The sequence below is a fragment of the Elephas maximus genome, chromosome 22 (genome assembly GCF_024166365.1).
Source record: "Elephas maximus indicus isolate mEleMax1 chromosome 22, mEleMax1 primary haplotype, whole genome shotgun sequence".
NCBI lineage: Eukaryota > Metazoa > Chordata > Mammalia > Proboscidea > Elephantidae > Elephas > Elephas maximus.
In genome coordinates this window covers 24771026-24789425 of record NC_064840.1, presented here as the reverse complement: position 1 = coordinate 24789425, position 18400 = coordinate 24771026, and the positions used below count along the sequence as shown (strand labels likewise).

Here is an 18400-nt window from a genome sequence, read left to right as displayed (position 1 = left end):
CGGTTGAGAGTATAGACTTCAACTAAACTTCCCTCTTTTAAATCTATTGTTTCATTGTTGTACTCTTCCAGGCCTGAGCCTGAACCTCAGTGGCATTTCTGTCTTGTATTTTGGGCCTCTTTAGAGAAAGATCCAGTTGCTCATCAAATCCACATTTCCGTTTTCAACATTCTGTTCCAGCTTTGGTGCTCTACATTCTGCATTGCCTGTTTAGGGTAACCTGTGTGTTTTCATGTGATCATCACGACATGGGTCAGACTGGGGCATATGTTTAGCTTCTTTTTTTAAACCACCTTTTTTGAATTACTGATTTTGTTTTAAAGGTGTAAAAGCTCCAAGTTTGGCATGGATTTCTTCTGAAGGGTTGCTCATACTGCTGTGGCCTTGTGGTTGTGTTCTGTGCTGTCAGGTTGATCCCAATTCATAGTGAGTCTATAGGACAGATTACTATTGCCCCATAGGGTTTCATGGGAGCAGATCGCCAGGTCTTTTCTTCTGTGGAGTGGCTAAATGGGTTCAAATGCCAACCTTTCAGTTAGCAGCTGAGTGCTTAACCATTGCGCCACTAGGACTCCTTTGTGGTCTTGTAGTTTTCCATAAACATAAAAGGTAACAGTACAACACAGAGAGCACTAGAATAGATGTTTTCAACTGCACTTTGGCTGTTGGAAGAAGCCTTTTACTCTTTGAACTTTTTTATTCTGATTTATGCCTGTTGTTCCAGGGTAATACTAATAATAGTGTCCCCTTTCATTCTCAGAAATTTCCCTTGTTTGATAAATTGTATAGTAACTCTGATTTTTTTGTTGGAATTTTTACAAGCATGTTTACTTTTTTGATAAGAAAGAAATAGATGTTAAAACAACTACAAAAAAAAAAAAATCCTCTCAGAATCTTTGATTAGCTATTATTCTGTAGAGCCTAATTAAGTCCAAACCAGATAGAAAATCTTTGGTACGTTGGGATAGGCAAAGATTTCTTAATTGGGACACTGAAATCACGAACCATGAAAGAAACAATTGATAAATTGTGTATTATAAGAATTAAAAACTTTAACTTTTTAGAAGACGCACTTAAAAATGAAAAAGCAAGTCACATATGGGGAGAAAATATTTGCAATGTGTGTATCTGACAAAGAACTTTATCTGGAATATATAAAGAACTTTCATATTTCAGGAATAAGAAGACAACCCAATTAAAAAAAAAAAAGGGCAAAAGAGTAAACTCAAAAGAAGACATATGAATAAGCACGTGAAAAGATGTTTAACATCATTAGTCATCAAGGAAATGCAAATTAAAACCACAATGAGGTGTCATTGCATACCTATTAGAATGGCTAAAGTTAAAAAAAATAAAGATAATACCAAAGGTTGTTGAGGATGAGTAGCAATTGAGATTGTTGTACACTGCTGAAGGGAGTGTAAAAACAGTTTAACAGTTTTTTGTAACCTGTACCTACCACATATAACCCAGAAATTTCACTTCTTGGTATTTCTTCAGGAGAATGAAAATGTATACCTGCAGAAAGACCTGTACATGAATGTTCTTAGTAGCATTAGTCATAATTACCTGAAATTGTACGTAATCCCAATGTCCATCAACAGGTGAATGGATGAACAAATTGTATATGCATAAAATGGAGTACTGCTCAGTAATGAGAGGAATGAATAACTGATAAATACATAGCATGAATGAATTTCAAAAACATTATGCTTAGCTAAAAGAGACACAAAAGACTACATACTGTATGATTCCACTTAATGTGAAATTCTAAAAAGTACAAACTAATCTGGTGACAGAAAGCAGATCAGTGGGTGGCTGGGAGTGGAGGGAACGATTGCAGAGGAGCACAACAAGGGAACTTCTGGAGATGATGGAAAGATTCTGCACTTTGATTGCTATGGTGGTTACACTGGTGTATACATTTGTTATCCAACTGTATGCTTAAAATGGATACAATGTATCTTTTAAAAATTATACCTCAATAAAGTGAATTAAAAATACGTTAACCAGATGATCTTATTCTTTTAGAGTTTTTTCTGCTTTAAGTCTTTCTAAGCTGTTTTGGAGATACAGGCAGTTGTTTGGTTAGTATCTTTATTCCAACTAGCTTTTCTACTAGTGTATCTAGAAGGTATGCCCACTCTTTGGCAAATATGTAATGACTTCAAGGCATACACTTTAAATTGACTTTTGGAATAATTTGTAAGCTTAAGAGCTTGATGTGTGTGTGTGTATCAAAAAAATCCTCTATCTCTTTAATGTAGGAAAAAAACCTTCAGGCTATTTGAATATTTGGGTTAGTTAAGGCTTTATGTTGACCTTTGGTTGACTATAAATTTTTTCCCCCAATTCTTCAGTGGCTCGAACCTGTAACTTGATCCTGATTGTTCTGGATGTCCTGAAACCCTTGGGACATAAGAAGATAATTGAAAACGAGCTGGAAGGCTTTGGTATTCGCTTGAACAGCAAAGCCCCCAACATTGGCTTTAAGAAGAAGGACAAGGGAGGCATTAATCTCACAGCCACCGTAAGTGGGGAAGGTGACATGGGGCAGGCTGCTAAAGGGACCGGGGTGGGGATTAAAAATTAACTGGCTTCTTTCTGTCCTAAATGAGCCAGCACCATGTGACCTTGCAAAGACTGACAAGACATTAAGAAAAGGACAGGAGTCAGTCTGAGAGTTACCTTTGTAGCTTCGTTTCCTCTTTTGGGTTATCTGTTTGGGGTGGTGGGGGCTATGGACTACCTTATACTTGCATGAAGTAGATGGTTGTCAGATGTGATGTTTTCATTCATTCATTCATTCACTTAGTGCAAATTTATAGAGCCCCTACTATTGGCCAAGCATTGTTTTAAACTCTGGGGATGTAACAGGGAGTGTCTTAGTTATCTAGTGCTGCCATAACAGAATACCACCAGTGGTTGGCTTTACCAAATAGAAGTTTATTCCCTCACATCCTAGGAGGCTAGAAGTCCAATTTCAGGGTGCCAGCTCCAGGGGAAGGCTTTCTGTCTATCAGCTCTGGGGGACAGTCTTTGTTATCAATCTTCTCCTGGCCTAGAAGTTTCTCAGCACAGGGACCCTGGATCTAAAAGGTACACTCTCTCTGAGCTCTCCTTTGTGGGTAGTATGAGGTCCCCATCTCTCTGCTGGCTTCTCTCGTATATCTCAAGAGAGATTGCCTCAAGACACACCCTAATCTTATAGATTGAGTCTTGCCTCATAAACATAACTGCCTCTGACCTTACCTTATGAACATCATAAAGCTGTTGGCTTTGAGTCAGTTCCGACTCATAGAGACTGTAGGACAGAGTAGAACATTTCCAAGGAATGGCTGTGGACTTAACCTCCACACCTTTTGGTTAGCAGCTGAATGCTGAACCATTGTGCCACCAGGGCTCCGTTAACATTACAGAGGTAAGATTTACAATACATAGGAAAATTACATCAGATTACAGAAAGTTGGACAGTCACACAATCCTGGGAAACATGGCCTACCCAAGTTGATACACATTTTTCAGGGACACGGTTCAATCCATAACAGGTAGCAAACAAAGTTAATGAGTAAAATACAATATATTAGAAGATGATGAATCTTAAAAAAAAAAACCTGAATCTAAGGATAGGGAAAAGAGGATAGGGAAGGAGTGTTGGTGTGGGGATTGCAGTTTTAAGTAGGGTGGTCAGGGAAGATTTCACTGAGTTAACATGAGGGTGTGAACCAAGTGGATTCTTGCAGGAGAACATTTCATGTAGAGAGAATAGCTGAGTGAAGGCGCTGAGGTAGAGCATGTCTTTGCATGCTTGAGGAAAAGAGTGAGCAGAGATAGTCTAGGGCCATACATGCTTTTAGTTTGAGTTCCAACCCACAGAGTAAACATGATTTGACTTAGTTTTTTTTTTTTTTTTTTAATTTTATTGTGATGAAATACATAACAAAGTTTGCCATTTTAACCATTTTCAAGTGTACGATTCAGTGACAATTACATTTATCAGGTGCTACCATTGCCACTGTTTCCGAAAGTTTTACAAAACTTCAAACAGAAACTTGATACCCCTTCGGCAATAACTCCCATTCCCTCCTCCCCACAGCCTCTAGTAACCACAAATGAACTTTCGTCTCTGAATTTGCCTATTCTAGATATTTCGTATAAGTGGGAGAATGCAATGTCTTATTTTGTCTGACTTATTCAGCATAATGTTTTCAGTGTTCATCTGTATTATAGCATGTATCAGAGTTTCATTTCTTTTTATGACTGAATAATATTGTATATATACCACATTTTGCTTATCCATTCATCTTTTTATGGATGCTTGGGTTGTTTCCACCTTTTGGTTATTGTGAATAATGAGTAATGGTGCAGTGAACATTTGTGTACAAGTATCTATTTGAATCCTTGTTCTTGCTTTCTCTTGTGTATATACCTGGGAGTGGAATTTCTGGGTCATATGGAAATTCTGTATTCAACTTTTTAAGAAACTGCCAAACTGTTTTCCATAGCAGCTGCACCATTTTACATTCCCACCAGTAATGCACAAGGGTTCCAATTTTTTCACATTCTTGCCAACACTTGTGAGTTTCCATTTTCTCTGTTAATAGCCATCCGTTGACTTTGGTTTTAATGGGATCATACTAGATGTTGAAACCGCTCCACCGTGGGTGACCCTGCTGGTGTATGAATACTGGTGGCATAGCTTCTGTCATCACAGCAACACACAAGCCCCCACAATATGACAAACTGACAGACATGTGGGAATAAGTTTTAGCTGAGCTTCCAGACTAAGACAGACTAGGAAGAAGGACCTGGCAGTCTACTTCTGCAAAAAATTAGCCAGTGAGAACCTTATGAATAGCAGCCGAAAATTGTCTGATACAGTGTTAGAAGATGAGACCCTCAAGTTAGAACGAACTCAAAAGACAACTGGGGAAGAGCTGTCTTCTCAAAGTAGAGCTGACCTTAACGATGTGGATAGAGTCAAGCATTCAGGACATTGATTTGCTGATGTGGCACAACTCAAAATGAGAAGAAACAGCTGTAAACATCCACTAATAGGAACATGGAACGTATGAAGTATGAAAATAAGAAATCATCAAAAATGAAATGGAACACTTGAAGATTGATAGGCTTGGGATTAGTGAGCTGAAATGGACGTTTTGAATTGAACAATCATATGCTCTACGATGCCAGGAATGACGAACAGAATGGCGTTGTATTCATTGTCAAAAAGAATATTTCAGGATCTATCCTGAAGTACAGAGTTGTCAGTGATAGGATAATATCCATATGCCTACAATGAAGACCAGTTAACACTACTGTTATTCAAATTTACACACAACCACTAAGGCCAAAGGGGAAGAAACTGAAGATTTTTTACCTACTTTTGCAGTCTGAAATTGATCAAACATGCAGTCAGGATGCATTGATAATTACTGGAGATTGGAATGCAAAAGTTGGAAACAAAGAAGGACTGGTAGTTGGAAAATACGGTCTCAGTGTTAGAAATGATGCCGGAGATCGTATGATTGAATTTTGCAAGACCAACGGCTTCTTCATTGCAAATACCTTTTTCATCAATATAAACGGTGACTATACACGTGGACTTTACTGGATGGAATACACAGGAATCAAATCGACTACATCTGTGGAAAGAGATGATGGAAAACCTCAGTATCAACAGTCAGAACAAAGCCAGGGGCCAACTGTGTAACAGGCCGTCATTTGCTCCTATGCAAATTGAAGCTGAAGAAAATTAGAACAAATCCATGAGAGCCAAAATACAACCTTAAGTATATATCACACCTGAATTTAGAGACCATCTCAAGAATAGATTTGACACATTGAGCACCAATGACTAAAGACTAGAGGAGTTGTGGAATGACCTCAAGGACATCATACATGAAGAAAACAAGAGGTCATTATAAAAACAGGGAAGAAAGAAAAGACCAAAACAGATATCAGAAGAGACCCTAAAATTTGCTCTTGAACTATCAAGTAGCTAAAGCAAGTAGAAGAAATGATGAACTAAAGGAGCTGAATAGATTTCACAGGGCAACTTGAGAAGACAAAGTATTGTAATGACATGCAAAGACCTGGAGTTAGAAAACCAAAAGGGAAGAACAAAAATGGCGTTTCTGAAGCTGAAAGAACTGAAGAGAAAATTCAGACCTTGAGCTGCAATCGTGAAGGATTCTATGGAGAAAATACTAAACGATGCAGGAAGCATCAAAAGAACATGGAAGGAATACATAAATCACTGTACCAGAAAGAATTGGTTGAGGTTCAGCCATTTAAAGAGGTAGCATATGATCAAGAACTGATAGTACTGAAGAAGTCCAAGCTGCGCTGAAGACCTTGGCGAAAGACAAGGTTTCAGGATTGACAGAATACTAATTAAGATGTTTTGTCTGGAAGTACCCACTCGTCTATGTCAAGAAATTTAGAAGACAGCTATCCTGCCAATCGACTGGAAGAGATGTATATATATGCCTGTTTCAAAGAAGGGTGATCCAACCAAATGAGGAAATTATCGAAGAATATGGTTAATGCCACACATGTAAAATTTTGCAGATCGTTCAAGAGCTGTTGCAGCAGTGCATGGACAGGGAATTGCCAGAAACTCAAGCCAGATTCAGAAGAGGACATGGAACCAGGGATATCATTGCTGATGTCAGGTGGATCCTGACTGAAAGCAGAAAATGTCAGAAAGATGTTTACCTGTGTTTTATTGACTATGCAAAGGCATTTGACTGCGTGGATCATAACAAACTATGGATAACATTGTCAAGAACGGGAATTTCAGAACACTTAATTGTGCATATGAGGAACCTGTACCTAGGTCAGTTGGCAGTCATTTGTACAGAACAAGGGAATAGTGCGTGAGTTAAAGTCAGGAAAGGTGTGCGTCAGGGTTGTATCCTTTCACCATACTTATTCAATTTATGTGCTTAGCGAATAATCTGAGAAGCTAGACTTTGTGAAGAACGGGACATCAGGATTGAAGGAAGACTCGTAAACAACCTGCATTATGCAGATGACACAACCTTGCTTGCTGAAAGTGAAGAGGACTTGAAGTACTTATTAATGAAGATCAAAGACCACAGCCTTCAGTATGGATTACGCTTCAACATAAAGAAAACAAAAATCCTCACAAGTGAGTCAATAAGCAACGGGATAAGTGGAGAAAAGATTGAAGTTGTCAAACATTTCATTTTACTTGGATCCACAATCAATGCCCATGGAAGCAGCAGTCAGGAAATCAAATGATACATTGCATTGGGCAAATCTGCAAAAGACCTCTTTAAAGTGTTAAAGAGCAAAAATGTTACTTTAAGGACAAAGGTGCACCATGGTGTTTTCATTCGCTTCATATGCATGTGAAAGCTGGGGAGTGAATAAGGAAGACTGAAGAATTGACCCCTTTTAATTATGGCATTGGTGAAGAATATTGAGTGTACCATGGGCTGCCAAAAGAACGAACAAATCTGTCTTGGAAGATGTACAGCCAGGATGCTTGTTAGAAGTGAGGATGACGAGACTTTATCTCACGTGCTTGGGACATGTTATCAAGAGGAACCAGTCCCTGGAGAAGGGCATTATGCTTGGTAAAGTAGAGGGTCAGCAAAAAAGAGGAAAACCCTTGGGATAGGTTGATACACTTGAGCTCAAGTGTAACAACGATTGTGAGGATGGCACAGGACCGGTCAGTGTTTCATTCCCTTGTACATAGGGTCTCTGTGAGTCAGACAGATTGAATAAGTATGATGAAAGGATGTAACCTTGAGACACACTCTTCTTGATTTTAAACCATACAGTATCCACTCGCTTTGTTTGAAAACTGCCTCTCGGTCTACGGACAGGTTCCGTATGAGCACGATAAAGTATTCTGGAATTCTCATTCTTCGCAATGTTATCCATAATTTGTTATGATCCTCACAGTCCAATGTCTTTACGTAGTCAATAAAACACAGGTAAACATCTTTCTGATATTCTCTGCTTTCATCCAAGATCCATCTTACATCAGCAGTGCTATCCCTCATTCCACGTGCTCTTCTGGGCCCGACTTGAATTACTGGCAGTTCCCCTGTCGATGTACTGCTGGAGGTGCTTTTGAATTATCTTCAGCAAAATTTTATTTGCGTGTGATATGATACTGTTTGATAATTTCATTATTCTGTTGAATCACTTTTCTTTGGAATGGGTACAGATATGGATCTCTTCCAGTTGGTTGGCAGGGTAGCTTTCTTCCAAATTTCTTGGCATAGGCGAGTGAGTGCTTCTAGCATTGCATCTATTTGTTGAAACATCTCAATTGTATTCTGTCTATTCCTGGAGCCTCGTTTTTCACCAGTGCCTTCAGTGCAGCTTGGACTTCTTCCTTCAGTACTATCGGTTCTTGATCATATGCTGCCTCCTCAAGTGGTTGAATGCCAGCCAGTTCTTTTTGGTACAGTGACTCTGTAATCCTGCAATCTTTGGATGCTTTTTGCGTTGTTCAATATTTTGCCCATAGAATCTTGTATTGAAACTTGAGGCTTGAATTTTTTCTTCTGTTCTTTCAGCTTAAATATTGAACATGTTCTTCCCTTTTGGTTTCCTAACTCCTGGTCTTGGGCATTTCATTGTAATACTTGGTCTTCTAAAGCTGCCCTTCAAAATCTTCTGTTCAGCACTTTTACTTCATGATTTCTTCTATTCATTTTAGCTACCTAATGTTCAAGAGCAAGTTTCAGAGTCTCTTCTGACATGTTTTGGGCTTTTCTTTCTTTCCTGTCTTTTTAACAACCTTTTACTTTCTTCATGTAGGATGTCCTTGATGTCATCCCACAACTCATCTGTTCTTCAGGCATCAGTGTTCAGTGCGTCAAATCTGTTCCTGAGACGCTCTCTGACTTCAAGTTGGGTGTACTCAGGCTCTCTGACTTCAGGTTGGGTGTGCTCAGGATCACACTCTGGCTCTCTGACTTCAGGTTGGCTGTACTCAGGATCACACTCTGGCTCTCTGACTTCAGGTTGGGTGTGCTCAGGATCACACTCTGGCTCTCTGACTTCAGGCTGGGTGTGCTCAGAATCACACTCTGGCTCTCTGACTTCAGGTTGGGTGTGCTCAGGATCACACTCTGGCTCTCGTGGACGTGTTTGAGTTTTCTTCAGGTTCAGCTTGTGCTTGTCTATGAGCAGTTGATGGCCATGGGCTGAACAGACCATCAGTTGCTTATATGCAAGTTCAGGTTAAGCTGAAGAAAATTAAAAGTCATCTGTGAAAGCCAAAATACGACCTTCAGTATATCCCAGCTGAATTTGAAGACCATCTCAAGAATAGATTTGACACATTGAAAACTAATGACTGAAGACCGGACAAGCTGTGGGAGGACATTAAGGACATCATACATGAAGAAAGTAAAAGGTCATTAAAAAGACAAGAAAGGAAGAGAAGACTAAAATGGATGTCAGAAGAGACTCTGAAACTTGCCCTTGAACATAGAGTAGCTAAAGCTAATGGAAGAAATCCTTTGCTCTAGTGGTTGGTGTGTGAATTGGAATTATAGTCATATTAACTGGTCTTCCTTGTTGGTGTATGGATATTGTCTTATCACCGAGAGCGTTGTACTTCAGGATAGATCTTGAAATGTTGTTTTTGACAATGAATGTGAAGCTGTTCTTCAGTTTGTCATTCTTGGCGTAGTAGACCATATGGTTGTCTGATTGAGAATCGCTAGTACCAGTCCATTGCAGCTCAGTAATGCCACGGTTATCAATCTTCAAGTTTTTCAGTTTATTTTTGACAACTTCCAATTTTCCCATATTCATAGTTCATACATTCCATGTTCTGGTTATTAATGGATGTTTGCAGCTGCTTCTCATTTTGAGTTGTACCACATCGGCAAATGAAGGTCACAAAAGCTTTACCAGGGTCATTAAGGTTGACTATACTTTGAGGAGAGGCAGCTACTCCCCAGTCGTATTTTGGGTGCCTCCCAACCTGAGAGCTCATCTTCCAGCACTGTATCAGTGTTCCACTGCTATTCATAAGGTTTTTACCGGCCAGTTATTTTAGAAGTAGGTTGCCAGGTTCTTCTTTCTCTTCTGTTAGTCTGAGAGCTCTGCTGAAACCTGTCCACCATGGGTGACTCTGCTGTTATTTGAAATATCCGTGGCATAGCTTCCAGCATCACAGGAACGTAAGCAAGCCAGCACAGTATGACAAACTGACAGAAAGTTGTGGGATTAGAGATTGGAAGATGGGAAAAAACAGCAAATAAGATTTCTCATATAAAGTAGGACTGGATGCAAAACTGGAAATTGAGTAAAGAAAGTTTCTTATAGGAGGGATTGATCAGATTTGTCAAATGCTGCTTCTAGGTCATATAATTTAGAACTGAGAATTTTCCACACTAAATTTAACATTCTGGAGGTCCAGATGACTTGGCTGGCATACAGTTAAGCTGTCCTGCCCAATAGATCTTTCCCATTGTCCTATCATGTTTGAAATTTTAGCATACAAGATTTTTTCCTTTGAGATCAGAAAGCTTTTTCGTTTTTATACATTGCCTACATTCTTCTCCAGGGTAGTAATCTTTAGAAGTGAATTTGAACTTTAGCTAGAATTATCCAGATATATGGGTATGTACTCTTGGGACATCTTTTGCTCTCTGACCATTCATTGTGTTCTTGGCCCATTCAGTGCCCTCAGAGTGAGCTGGATGCTGAAACTGTGAAGAGCATTCTGGCTGAATACAAAATTCATAATGCCGATGTGACTCTGCGAAGCGATGCCACAGCCGATGACCTCATTGATGTGGTGGAAGGAAATAGGTACTGATCAGCCTGGTACCTGAATTTTACTTTGTAGCTTTATAATGGAAGTAACATTGAATCATTGATTGGACATCAGTTTTAAGCGTAGCTGTGCTGTTATCTCAAGTAAATAGTGGGGATTTGGTTTTTTATCTATAAAATGAGGTGTTCTTAATTTCTTACATTCTTCCTTTCAGTGAAATTTGATTATTTTGATTAAGTTTCTCATTTCAGGTACTTGCTGTGAACTAGGCTGTCCCCTAAGCTTTGTGTTTGTGTGGTGGTAGAAGAGAGTAGGTTCTCACACTGTGCTCTCAGAAGTAATCCATCTGAGAAAGTTTGTTGCCTTCTTTACAAAACTGAGAGCTGGGCAGGCCTGGTCTGTTCTCTCCAGTCCACAGGGATGTAGCTGAACACTTATTCCATGAAACATTACTATTATTAAAACTTCTATAATTTCAACTACTGTTAAAATTATTCCTGACATTTTAATGTAATATTTTGTATTTGTTTTTGTATGCACTTGTTCCTGTTTATTGGATAAATTTATTCTTCATTTGAAAACAAACAAAAGCCAACACTTTTGAGTTAGGCATTTTATAAGTGAGGCAACTGAAGCTTGAGAATTTGTCACTTGCCTAATAGGACCCATAGCAGCCATATTGATTGAACACTAGGAATGTCACTTTGCCTATAGTTCACTTTTTGGACTTTTCATCTTATTTTGGTAGAAAGCCTATTTCGCACCCATCTGCCTTAAGTGGTAGGGTCCTGCGTGAAGACGTGATGATAACCCGATTGACAGTCTTGTCAGCAACTTGAGGCTGATGTCCTATTTGTCTCTTCTTCTTCTATAGAGTTTATATCCCCTGTATCTATGTGTTAAATAAGATTGATCAGATCTCCATTGAGGAATTGGATATCATCTATAAGGTACCTCACTGTGTACCCATCTCTGCCCACCACCGCTGGAATTTTGATGACCTGTTGGAAAAGATCTGGGACTATCTGAAACTAGTGAGGATGTAAGTCTCGGTGTTTAGGGGAGTATTGCTGTAGGAATTGAACCAGACTATCCTAAAATAGGAAACCCCGGCAGCATAGTGGTTAAGTGCTACAGCTGCTAACCAAAGGGTCGGCAGTTTGAATCCGCCAGGCGCTCCTTGGAAACTCTATGGGGCAATTATACCTTGTCCTATAGGGTCGCTATGAGTCGGAATCGACTCGACAGCCCTGGGTTTGGTTTTTTTTGGTTTTATCCTAAAATACCTTCTGGAGCTCATTAATAAAATCTGTTTCTTTTGGAATTCTAAACAAATTAGTTCCTATCATCTGCTACACCATACTGAGGGTGTTGTCTTTCTCAGGTTGGAGGTTATTATCCTGATCTGCTCTCCTCAGGGGTGGTGGAAGGTGGGTTTACATTCAACACATGAAACGTTCCAAGCAGAAGACAACCTCTGTTCCCTCTGTTCTAGTTACACAAAACCCAAAGGCCAGTTACCAGACTACACATCCCCGGTTGTGCTGCCTGACTCCAGGACCACGGTGGAGGATTTCTGCATGAAGATTCACAAAAATCTTATCAAAGAATTTAAATAGTAAGTATCATGGGTATGTGGTACCTCCTTTTCTAATTTCATTAACTAGGAATCCTTAGGATAGCTTAAAGAAGCCTGGCAGCTGGGAGGCTGCTGAAATGTTTGCTTGGTTTGAACTTAATAGTGGCTTCTTAAGGGTATGCAGGTTGGAGCAGGAAAAGCTTTGGGAGCCTCTTAGGTGAGGTGGGCTTATGGTATAGAGGGCCCTGGCTTTCTCTCATTAATTCATCTTCCCCTTGACAACCACAAATGTTAATTGCTGCCAGCATCATGCTGGCCTCCATTGGATACTCCCTCTAAAATACCAGCTTAAGTATGGGCAAAACCTCCTCTTTCTCATACTTTTCAGTGCTAATATAGGCTAAAAAAAATTTTTTTAATGTTTATTTTGAACTAATTTTAGACTTACAGAAAAGTTGTAAAACTAGTACAGAGAGTTCCCTTGTATCACTCACCCTACTTCTCCTAATGTTAACAGCTCACATAACCAGTGTACAATTATGAAGAACAGGAAATTAACATTGGTACAGGGTCACTATGAGTCAGAATTGACTTGATGGCAACAGGTTTGGTTTTTTTTTAATTTTTGTAATATTATTAACCAAACTACAGACCTTAGGTTTCACCTTTTTTTCTGGTCTTCCAGTCTGTAACATTTCCTTAGTCTTTCATGACTTTGGCACTTGTTATTTTGTAGAATTATCTTTAATTTGAGTTGTTCCAGAGTTTTCTCATGATGAAGTGAGATTAATGCATTTTTGGTAAGAATACCCTAAAAACGATGATGTGTCCTTCTTAGCACATGACATCACAACGTTCATGATGTCTGGTTGATGGTGATACTTACCTTGATCACTTGGTTAATTTGGTGTTTGCTGGGTCTCTCTACTGTTGATGGTGATACTTACCTTGATCACTTGGTTAAGTTGGTGTCTGCTGGGTCTCTCTACTGTAAAGTTACTGTCTGTCTTAGTATTTGACTTGTGTCTTGAGGGAGATACTTTTGAGATTATGTCAATTCTCTTTCTTCACTTTTTCACCCATTCTCTTTATGTCCTTGTCTGTACAGACACGTATCTTGTGTGTGTGTGGTACAATACATATGTATAACAAAAAAGTTGCCATTTTAACCATTTTTAAGTGTGCATATTCAGCGACATTATCTTCTCCATGCTGTGTAATCATCACCACTGTCCATTTCCAAAAGTTAATGATCACTCTAACCAGAAACTCAGTACCCCTTTAGAAATAACTGTCCCTTTTACCCTCCTCCAGCACCTGGTTACCACTCAAATTTGTTTTCTCTGTGCCGGTTCTTGATACTTCATAGAAGTGACATCATACAGTGTGTGTCCTTATAACCATGTTATTTCCTATTTTTTCTACTTTAGGTAGTTTTCTAGTCTTTAAACAGCTCTTTCCCATTTGATTTTTTTACTCTAGAAGTAGGATTAATGATTGTCGTGGTGTTTGACATGGATTGCTAACTTGCTTTCCAAAAGGGATGAATCAGTTTGCATTGCCATCAACAAAATAGAAGGTGTTGATTTTTTTTTTTATCATGACTTAAGTGAAAGTTTACAAATCAAGTCAGTCTTTCACACAAAAACTTATATACACCTTGCTACATACTCCCAATTCCTTTCCCTGTAATGAGATAGCCCGCTCCCTCCCGCCACTCTCTCTTTTTGTGTCTATTCTGCCAGCTTCTAACGCCCTCTACCCTCTCATCTCCCCTCCAGACAGGAGATGCCAACATAGTCTCAAGTGTCCACCTGATCCAAGAAGCTCACCCCTCACCAGCATCCCTCTCCATCCCATTGTCCAGTCCCATCCCTGTCTGGAGAGAGGAGGTGTTGATTTTATTGCAGGCATTTAGTATGATTGCTAAAAACTAGTTTTCTAGTTTAGGATAGTAAAATTGTCACTTTGCATTTATTTAAATGTGTTTATTTGTTCATTTGAAAAATTTTATGTTTATCTTACCAATTCTGTTTTATCTGTTGCTAATAGCTATCTTTTTTTTTTTTTTAAATTGTTCCTAGCTTAATGATTTCTTTTTGGAATATAAATTTTTAATGAAGTTTTGGCTCAATGACAGTATAATAATACGGCCATCATTTTCCATCCTTAGATACATTGTTAGCTCTCAGCCTCTGTGCGACAGGGCTCAGTGTCTTATATACCAGTTTCTATCCTAGCATGGCATATTCTTAGTCTGAGAGGCCTATGGGTACAAAATGCCTTCATATATTCCAAGAAATCAGTAGGACACATCAATACAGTTTGCTGATTGGGGAGAGTATTTTCCTAGCATAGCTGAAGGAGGAAGATCTATATTTCTTATCAGTTACCACTGGTGGTTTTAGTAGACCCAGTAAAAAGAGAGTATTCTGTAAGTCTGTAATTGACACATAAGTGTTTAAGACTCAATTTCTATTCTGAATAATCTCAGGATATTTCTCTGTAATGAACCCATGCTTTCTCCTTTTAATTTAAACTAGGCTTCTTAGACTGTTCATTTATGCTTCTTTCTCTTTGATCTTCTTAAACTGGCTGTGGGACAAGAGGCACCACATAACTTCCCAGAGGCGCACACCTTGTATGCAGAAGGCTCCAGTGTACCACACTGCTGAGAGAACTAAAGTGTGGGATTTGAGTGCGGTGCTTGAGCCTGGGAGTGGGGACTTGGCTGTTGATAGGCCTGTGACTCTTAAGGACTGAGATGCAGAATCTGAGCCCAAGGTGGCACCCAGGCAGATAGGACAGAGGCTGGATTATCATTTTCACTGACTGTTCTTTTTTCCTTTTCATTCAGCGCTCTGGTCTGGGGTCTGTCTGTGAAACACAATCCTCAGAAAGTGGGTAAAGATCATACATTGGAAGACGAGGATGTCATTCAGATTGTGAAGAAGTGAAACCTTCCCCTTTTCCCACTGCCGGGCCAGCGCAGCAGCATTCCCCATGACCAAGCACCCTGCCCCAAACCCCTTCTTGGCTTTGGCAGCTGCTGGATCAGGATTCAGGGGGAGGGAGATGGAAGCACCCAAATTGGAACTTCACTTTTCTTATCTTGGTGTCACCTTGTATGTTGAACTGCATAAAGGACCTGGTCTGCTGGCTGGTTGCGTGCAGCTCATGTGTCAGTATGAGGATTCCTTTTGGGATGGACTCTAAGGGGAGGGTACGTACGTTGAAGCAGCTGCAGAAGGGGCATTTGGGAGCTTATTCTTGAGTGTGAAATGGATATAAAGGTGCCATAAAAATATATAAAACCAAACCTATTGCCGTCAAGTCGATTCCGACTCATAGCAACCCCTATATGCAACACCCTAATTGATTAGTCATGGGAAGCTCTTCCAATGGGACGTGACCTTCAGTTGTTTCGAATGAGGTCTCCCATGTGAGGCTGGAGAGAGGAAAGATTTGATGAAAGTTAACTGATTATTCCTTACAAGGGTAGCCCATTTTGGGAGAGAGTGTAGTGTGGCAGTTGAATAAAGTACCCTGACCAGAGAGGATTTGAATTGCAGGCCCACTTCTAATTATCTGAACAAGTTATTCAACTTTTTTTGAGCCTCATGTTTCCTAATGTAACATGGTTATAGTAACAGTACTCACCGCCTAGGGTGATGATGATTAGTGTTAAGGGAGACGGTATTGGTAAATTACTTAGCATAGCACCTCACACTTTGTAAATGTTGGCTCTTGTCATTGGTCCTTTCCCTTCTTGGGCTCCCTGCCTGCTTTAGTGAGAGCAGAGCTGTACATCAGGAATGTTGAGCTGAGCCATGCTGCCAACCAAACCACTAAGGGTCTCTTTGCTGCTTGAACTCCCATGGCAGTCTTACGCTGAACCACATAACCTGGGTGAAGGCAGGGAGGCAGAACACTGCAGGTAAGGCATCCAGTATGATCAGAGCAGAAGATTTATGTGTACACATATGTATATGTGTGGAGATAGGAGGTTAGGTTAGGAGGAGTGGGATCAGGATTATTTGAGAGAGAGGGTACTAAGGACATTATCAGAGGTTTTGGGGACCAGGAATAAGGGGATTGCTCTGACAGTGGGAAACTAGTTTGCAAAATTCTTGGTGTGGTAGGCTGAGCTAGTGAGAATATGGGCAGAGATAGGCTGTGAGCGCATGGGGACAAAGGAGAAATCTAAACTTGGTAAAAGACTGACTTGTTCTTTGGAGGAAATGAAATCAAAGATTATCATCCCTGAGATCCATACTGAAATAGAGTAGGGTGAAAAAAAAAAACCCATATTGCCATCAAGTCAATCCTGACTCATGGCAATCCCATGTGTACTTCCTTAGGGAATCAGGGCACAAGAGAGTAAGGATTTGCGTTTAGTTGAGGCAAGATGGAGCTTCTAGCAGATTCTGAGGGATGGAGATGTGCAGTTATCCACATATCAGCCTTTCCTTTCTCTACTGTTTGTTCCTCCTGCTGCCCTAATAACAGGTTTTTCTGTGGTAATCTTGGCGCTGTGACTTAGCACTGTCCCCAGACTCAGCTGATAAGCCCCTTGGGACTGTCAGGCCTGGTATCCCAGTCTCCTTTGAGGATATAGACTTTGGCATCACTGGTGCATTTACGACAGAGGCCAGATCATAATCTAGAGCCTGACCCAACTCATCAGGGCTGGCTGGCTGAGCTGTGGGGTTTTCAGCAAGGTGTGCTATCCAGCCAGAGCATACTGGGTTTTGGGGGGATCCTCATACAAAATTCATTTTTACTTAGCACTGTTCAGGTGTGGGGGAGAGAAGGTTGCTGAAATCTTTGCTTCTGTCTTTCAACACCCTGACCCCCTCAGTCTGTTGTTGGCTAATGCTTGAGGATCACCCAACTTTTTCTTTTTCTCCCCTTTTGCGTTAGACTTGGCAGTTTTGGGAGAGGGGGAAGTTTTTGTGCTGGAAATGCTACCAGGGACGGGGCTGCTGAGGCAGTGCTTTCCTACAGCCAATGGCTTTGTCCTCCTGAACTTCTCTGAGACTGTAGTGGTTTGGCTGTCACAGCGTGGCTCGAATTTCCTGTGCCGTTATATGTTCCATGGTGTTTCTTTCCTGACCTCACACAAATAAGCCAACCCTGTGGCATTAATTAAGCTAGAATACTTTTAGTTGTACTTAACAGAAAGCATTAATTTAACCAGCTGAAATTTAAGGAAATTTGGTCCCTCATACAAGTTGTTTGGAGTTCGGGTGGACCCAAGATAGCTGTTATGTTATTGAGGATCCAGGTTCTTTCCATCAGGCTAATATGTCCATTTCAGTTTGTTGGGTAGCTGGCTTACCTCACAGTCATAGAATGTTTGCCACAATCCCAGGCCTTACATCCAGAATCCAGTGGATAATAAAAGGGCTGAATCCTGTCTTTTTGAAAAGCCATTTCCCAGAAGCCACCCAGCCGATCTGTCCTGTGTCTCATGGCCTAAATTGGGTCACATGTCCATTCCTGAACCAGCCATTGGTAATGGGAATAAAATGATTAAGAATCAGTGTTCACCCCTATGAGTTATTTCCATTCCTGTGTTGTGTTTGTGCTTATCTCTGTCATTCACAAGGAGAGGGGCAGTGAACCTGACTTCTCTTCCCTCTTAATACAGAGCCTGGCTCATGAGACACACTGTAGCTGTCTCCTGAAAGAGGCCGGACCACACTCTCCATTTTATTCCCATTGATTCCCACTGACCTCCCAAGCACTAGCTGCTCAACGCTTTCCTTTGGAAGGCAATATTCTTACCTTCCACCTACCTGAGCCCACTCCTTAAAGGTAATTTTCATGAGGTTCTCTGTGGCCCTCTACTCTTATTGGAGGATATTTTCCATATTTTTAGCTTGTCTTAACCTTTATTTTGCACCTCTTTCTAGCCCTGATTTTTTCTAAACCCCTGTCATGCCTGTTAGACTTCTCAGAATTGCTTCAAAGACATTTCTTCCTGTTGGCTAACACTTGCTTCCTGCACTCACCGTGTCAGCTAATATTAGCTT

General features: G+C 40.3%; 1 protein-coding gene across 1 annotated transcript in view; it reads left to right on the top strand.

The window, feature by feature from the left end:
* The window catches only part of DRG1 (developmentally regulated GTP binding protein 1), a 36299-nt gene extending 18392 nt beyond the window's left edge, over positions 1-17907 (top strand). The window contains exons 5-9 of the mRNA XM_049865328.1: positions 2361-2530; positions 10688-10818; positions 11658-11825; positions 12279-12401; positions 15220-17907. Of these exons, the coding sequence (XP_049721285.1) occupies positions 2361-2530; positions 10688-10818; positions 11658-11825; positions 12279-12401; positions 15220-15319 (692 nt within the window). The 3' untranslated portion in view covers positions 15320-17907. The remainder of the gene's footprint in view (positions 1-2360; positions 2531-10687; positions 10819-11657; positions 11826-12278; positions 12402-15219) is intronic.
* Positions 17908-18400: the final 493 nt, after the last annotated feature.